The sequence below is a fragment of the Caenorhabditis remanei genome, chromosome X, assembly GCF_010183535.1.
Source record: "Caenorhabditis remanei strain PX506 chromosome X, whole genome shotgun sequence".
Lineage (NCBI taxonomy): Eukaryota > Metazoa > Nematoda > Chromadorea > Rhabditida > Rhabditidae > Caenorhabditis > Caenorhabditis remanei.
The window spans coordinates 18,195,235-18,201,403 of NC_071333.1; the positions used below are offsets into that span (position 1 = coordinate 18,195,235).

The 6,169-nt window shown below is 39.2% G+C and overlaps 2 protein-coding genes across 2 annotated transcripts; one reads left to right on the top strand and one right to left on the bottom strand.

Moving 5' to 3' along the window:
* Window positions 1–4,116: 4,116 nt before the first annotated feature.
* GCK72_025676 (uncharacterized protein) lies at window positions 4,117–5,005 on the top strand (the record flags this gene model as incomplete). Its single annotated transcript, XM_003106163.2, has 3 exons — window positions 4,117–4,282; window positions 4,333–4,681; window positions 4,732–5,005. 3 exons carry the CDS (start codon window positions 4,117–4,119, stop codon window positions 5,003–5,005), a joined length of 789 nt encoding a protein of 262 aa, XP_003106211.2.
* Window positions 5,006–5,435: 430 nt separating this feature from the next.
* On the bottom strand, window positions 5,436–5,945 carry GCK72_025677 (uncharacterized protein; the record flags this gene model as incomplete). The annotated part of the gene is made up of 2 exons (XM_003106271.2): window positions 5,436–5,579; window positions 5,631–5,945. The coding sequence occupies 2 exons, from the start codon at window positions 5,943–5,945 to the stop codon at window positions 5,436–5,438; spliced, it is 459 nt and encodes a 152-aa protein (XP_003106319.2).
* Between the last annotated feature and the right edge of the window lie 224 nt (window positions 5,946–6,169).

Sequence of the window (6,169 nt, forward strand, 5' to 3'; positions counted from 1 at the left end):
TAACACGCACATCGCTTTTTTCCAAGACGACAGTACTTATGACATTCCATGAGAGGACCTCAGCGCAGACAAAGGCAGATTTCTTGCAGAAACACACCCGATGACTCGTAAGCAATTTATCGACAATTGAACAAGTACTTGTTAGAAAATTATTATTTTTAGTTGTCATGTTATTGCGTTTTGTAGTTTTGAGTAATAGGTATAGTGCTCTCTTAGATTTCAAAGGTGTTTGGTTCTGCCGTTCCGTAAGGATAATTATGTTTGGAGAAAGTCGCTTACAAGAAGTACCTAGATGATACCCTAGATGATTGATCATTGGAAAGTACACAAGGAAAATTAAGGCGAAATGTTCCTAGAGAAAAGAATTCAGAAGTTTTGGCTTTAGAAAACGTGGAATATGGTATTACGCAACTGGAATGGAATATAAGCTTTGAAATGAACGGCAATATATAAAGAGAGATCTATTACCCAACCCGTTCTGAACAAAATGAGTTTCAAATCATTTAACGGTGTCGGTTAAATAGGCAAATAGTACGAACGGCAATTTACTTTACGCTCGCTTAAGAAACAAATCGAATCGGATACCGACGGTCTTTACCGCACTGTATTCGGATTGAGTGACATGTATACGAATCGAATGATTGCTCAATTATAGCCACAATACTCCTTTCCCCTCTACCATATAAGCCTTAATTGCTTCCTTCTTTGACATGAATCATGGTTACGACTAGTCTTCCGCAATATAGCCAATGTTGCCAAATGGAGAAATGAGAGAAAATCGTGACTGTCAGCTCGTCTGGAGGAAAACGTTTAAATTATAAGGTCGGTGAAGCTTGCGGTCGACCCGCATTTTTTCAACCGGAAAATAGCGGAAGATTTCGGGAAGATGGCTTTGAAAATTGCGGGAAAGGACAAGAAGAGGAGAAAGGAAATTTTTCGTTAAAAAAAAGAAATGTACAATATTGAAGGGAACGTTCGATAGTTTTCAGAAGTAGAACTGTTATATAACAGAATGTACTGAATTACGAAAGAAGGTTTGTTCATGTAGTTAAATATAATGATGTTCAAAAATTCATTCCAGAAATATAAAAGTAGAATAAAACAATGCTATTATCGGTTTACGAACCATTTCCTTAAGGCGTTAATGTTGCATGGAAAATAAAAATCGTAATTTGTAATGGTTTAAAATATTTTTACTACGGTTCTTCATGCTTTCAACTACGAGACCGAATTCCATGCGCATTTAACACCCCCGGCAAGGGTTCGTGAACCGATAATACTTGAAATTTGAATATAAAATGATAGATTTGTTATTGGTAAAAACAATGCGCTCCATTATTATGTAGCCAGTGGCTTCACTATCACTAGAGTAATAAACAAATATAGAACAATTGAAAAAATCTAGGGTAAAGATCTGAAATAAGATAATGCTGGATTACTTGGTTTTTTTTAAAATCAGACTCATTACATTATTTATCAAAAATGATATACATTTTGAACTGATAACCGTTTGGTAATCACACTTTTTGAAAAAGAAGCGATAATTATTAAAAGGGATAGAGTTCCATTTATTTACAGTGCTTTCGCAATTCTAGACACCATCGACAAACTGTAAATTCCTTCTCTGTTTGTGTTTTTTTCCAACCTGGCAACAGGAGGGGACCTCATTAGGTGGATGTTGAATATCAATCAATTTCTTTATATCTCTTTGAAATATTTTGTATCTGTAACAACCCGCGTTTTTTCATGAAACACACAGATGTTATTCCAAAAAGCGCCGGGATATCATATTTTTGTAAATCGACACACACTGTGACGTTTCCAATCAAGACCCGTCGGTGTTTGGTATGTTTGTGCATGTTGTGTTGTTTTTGTGGAGTACTCGTTTTCCAATGGTTCTTTCTTAGTTTTCCTCTTCTTCCACCAAATTTTGTTGACTTCCGACTCTGAAATTGTTTTATTTTGAAGAGAAGATATCTTCTGGCGTCTTGCAGACCGAGAAATGTTTTTGGGCGGAGAATCGCATTCCTCCTTTTTTTCTCTAGCTCTCACTCTTGCTCTAGCGAGCTTGTCGGCCAAGCAGAACCTTTCCTAGCCTTGTCCAAATGTGTACACTACGAGCAGCCCGGCGCTCAGTTGCTTTCATGCTTTTCCCCAGAGGGGCGATGGAACATGCTCTGTGAAAAGTCGCTTAAAAATGCATTTGAAAACGTCTTTTTAAGATAGTGTAACGGCTTTTGTTTTAGGAAAGTGAGACCTTTTTCTCGTTTTTATCGATACGCTCATTGCTTTAAATTTCCTTTCAAAATTTCCCCAGATAACTCAAATGTATTCTTTTTGGTTTCTTTTATTCTGTATTTTTTCTAACAAGGGAAGTCTTCGGAGACGCGGTTTTCAAACAGGCTCAAGTGTGGTCATAGGTACTATCGACGACTCCAATCCCCTTCTGCAGTGAAAACTGGCTAAATGTTATTGCGAGCCGAGTTTTGCGAGTATGGTCAAGCTTTTTCACATGGCAGTCGAAATTGACGCAAAATAATTTTCCTTTTTCTAAACAATAAGAGAAGTTAGAGAGCTCATAACGTTGCTCGCATAGACATTCACCGGGTTTTGACTGCAGAAATGGATTCTACGTAGTCGAAGATACCTATGACCAAATTTATAGATTGTTTGAAAGCCGCGTCTTGGTAGAATATTTACTTGGTAAAATGAGTGAATTATATGACACAAATATATTTTTTATTTTGTAGTACATATTTGCTTCCAGGTCGACCGACAACGTCTTTTTTCGAAGGTTCACATCTGAAAATAGACTGAAAATTCTTACTTTCAATGTCCCTCTTGCTGAAAAACATCTAGAAAAGCGCTTGGCGCACAACGCGATTTTTCAATTTTTGCACTGAGGTTTTAGACTTTTTTGATGAAAACGTGATTTTTGGATAATTTTCGGAAATCCATTCTCTGTTTTTGCTAAATGGGATCACTGGCTACATTTTAAGTACAAAACCCAAAACCCTCGATGGTTATTCGCTGATTTGAAAGAACTAAAATATCATTTTAACAAAAATAAAAATATATATTGCATTTGACTACTTCTCGATTAGTTTTGCTCGCAAATGTGCTTATTCCAATTTCTATTTTTCCAATTTCTACTGTAAACGAACTACTTGGTGAACAAAAATCGCAAAACAAATTCAAGACTCACGTCCTTTTTTGAGTTTGGCTTTTGTTAGTTATATCTGTCTCTTAAACTATACGGTAATGGGGTTTTCAGGCATCGTTTTGTGCCAGGAGACATTTTCTCATAGATAGAAGTCTATTAATGACCAATTCAACCATTTCCATGATTTTCTTCCTAAATCATGTTTTTTCAAGAGTTTCTGTTTTAGTATTAGCGCCTTTCTAGTGCGCGGTGCCGAGAAACACGTCACTTACGTTGAAGGCGTATAATGGGACGTTGTTATTGTCTCACCATTTGACCTTCCACCGTTTGTCATACGCCCGCCAACTCTCACCCCACCCGGTACCAGTGTATAAGGCCGAGCGTAACGTAGCCTCATTACATTCATTCAGTCCACCTTGTTTTCTTTTCTTTTTTTTATTCTCGCTTTCCTATTCCCCAGCGCTTATCAATCTGTGAGTATAGCTCATAGTCGAATAAATCCTGAATAGCGTTTACTTTTTTATAGTCGATGTTCTGAATCCCATTGAATCGTTAGACTCAAGAAATAGACCCATTTTCGAATTGTCTTATTTTCGTGAAAAATTTGCATACGTATTCAAAGTAGCGATCCCCTCTATTTTTTGCCCACAGCGCCTCGGCCACATGTTTTTGCCAGCTGAGGTCTCGTTTTCTCTGCGTCTCCCCTTTTCCATACATCTCTACTCGCACTGTCTCTCCCCTTCTCCCGTGGTCTCTCGCTGCGGCAAATAACGAACGGGCCCATTTCATCGATTTTGGTTCTAGAACCTTCCGTTCTGGTCCATTCTTCCAAATTATTTAGTCTTTTTCGTTCTTATACGAGTTGTCATGGTATAACAGGTTCATTCGTCGTCGTTTTCGTTAAAATTCGCTTCAATCTGTTTTTTATAATCACGATTCTGTTTTCAGACGATATGGCTCAAGTTGCTGCTCAAGCCGCTGATATCGCCGAAGTCGCCGAAGTGGCTCCATTAATGAAAGTTCTCACTCACTATACTCAATGTAACACAGAGGAAGTGGTTCACCAACACCGAATTCAGAGAATGTGGTATGCTCTCAAAGAGGTTCTGGACGAGAAAAGTAAGTTAAAAATTATAGTTACAGAGTTTGATATTGATTTTTTTTTCTAGATACCGAGACCGTTATCATGATCAATAACGAATCGGATCGTCCAGACATCGAAGACCTTCTCGCCGAAACTTCGGAAGACTTTGTAGACAAGGACATCAAAATTGTTCATTTCGACTCGATTCTCGAGGATGTCAACAAGCAGTTGAAAGGATTCTACTTGGCATTTGAGTTCCCTGCAAAGATCTCTCTCCTCGGAAAACTATTGGCCACCGCATTTGAGAAGAGCACTGCGATCAACTCCACCGTGCAGTTCGGTTTCATTTGCACCAACAGAGAGAAAATGAACTATCTCAAAGCTCTTGGAATGGAACAGGCTAAATACGGAAACGAGATCAGCAACTTCATGAGGTACTTGATTACACTTTTCTCAGAATGAAAAATCAATAATACTATTTCAGACCGGAGAAACTTCAAGCAATCGAAGATTACGAGAAGCTTCGAGAGGAAATGAAGGCTCGCTTCAAACCGGACTACATGACAGTTGAGGACATCAAGAACATCAAGCCGAACGCCAATGGACACTACGTTTATCCAGAAAAGATGATCACTGGGCCAACCGAGTCTGACTATGAGGATGATGACTACTTTGATGAGAGAGAGTCTTGTGAGGGAGACTACAACTACTCCGATATGGAAGCGTGCTGGGATGACGATTACGAGGAGGAATACTAAATTGTATTCTAACTTTTGGTTTTGGTAACCTTGTTTTATTTTTTCAACTCGGTCTACATTTGAGTATCACATTCGGTGATTGCATTGAAAATAAATTATTTGTGCTGTATTCTCAGTTTTTTTAAAATATATTCACCCAACACAAACGGATGTAGTTTAGAACAGCAGAGTTGAGCTTCCAGAACATTCTGAAAAGTGTTTCTTCTTTCTGAAAGAAATTCAATCCAAATACATGAATAACAAGGAATTCTAATTTATTAGAAACTTTTTCAACTAGATTGGATAAATGAACGACGTTGCATTGTGTTCACGAAAAGAAACGCTAAAAATGACAGAGTAAAATTGTGAGGTAAGAGGATTGTGAGACAACGGAGAGAGGGAGAGGCAGATTCAAAGGAGACCGTGCAGAAGAGAACAGTGTGGGGAACATTTATGGGAATTGTTCGGAGGGAATGGGATTTTGGTTGAATTCCATGTAGGAGACAAGATCCGTCGGGATGTTGCAAGCGTCTCGGCGGCACAAGCATCGAAGACTCACTTGGGATGGACGGGTCGGCCCTCCGAAAGCCAAAGCCTGAAAACAAAATTGGTATGGTTCAGAATAATCTGATGTAGTTTTCCTCACCTCTTGGAGACAAACATTGAGTATGGCGTATTTTGAGGAGGCGGTTTCGAAGATGGCATTCACATGAGTGTAGTCGTCGGATTCCTCTTCAACTCCGAACGGGTGCAAGACCTTGTAATTCTTGTTGACTGCCATGACGCTGCAATAGCGGTAGATCGGTTCCGAAAGACGGTGACCCGAGCTTTCGTTCTTGAAATCCACTGGCTCCCAGCAGCGATGGAGGCGATCGTGCTGTTGGAGAGCGTCGGTCTGAGTGTTGATCTCCGAAAGACCGACGGCAACAAGTGCGCAGACGATGGCGACGGTTTTCAACATCTGAAATCATTGAAATTAATAATAATAGCAATTCGAAAATCCCAAAAAAATAGGAAGAGAAACTGAAAAACGAGAAGAAGCTGACGAACTGAGAAACAAACGTTCTGACAGCAAATTTTATAAGCGAAGAAAGTTGGGCGGAGTGTAAAGTTGTAGTAGAAAGAAACATAGTGGCGGGGAGTAAGGAGCAGGGAGCGGGCCCCCGGCTCTTACTCTCCAAAGAA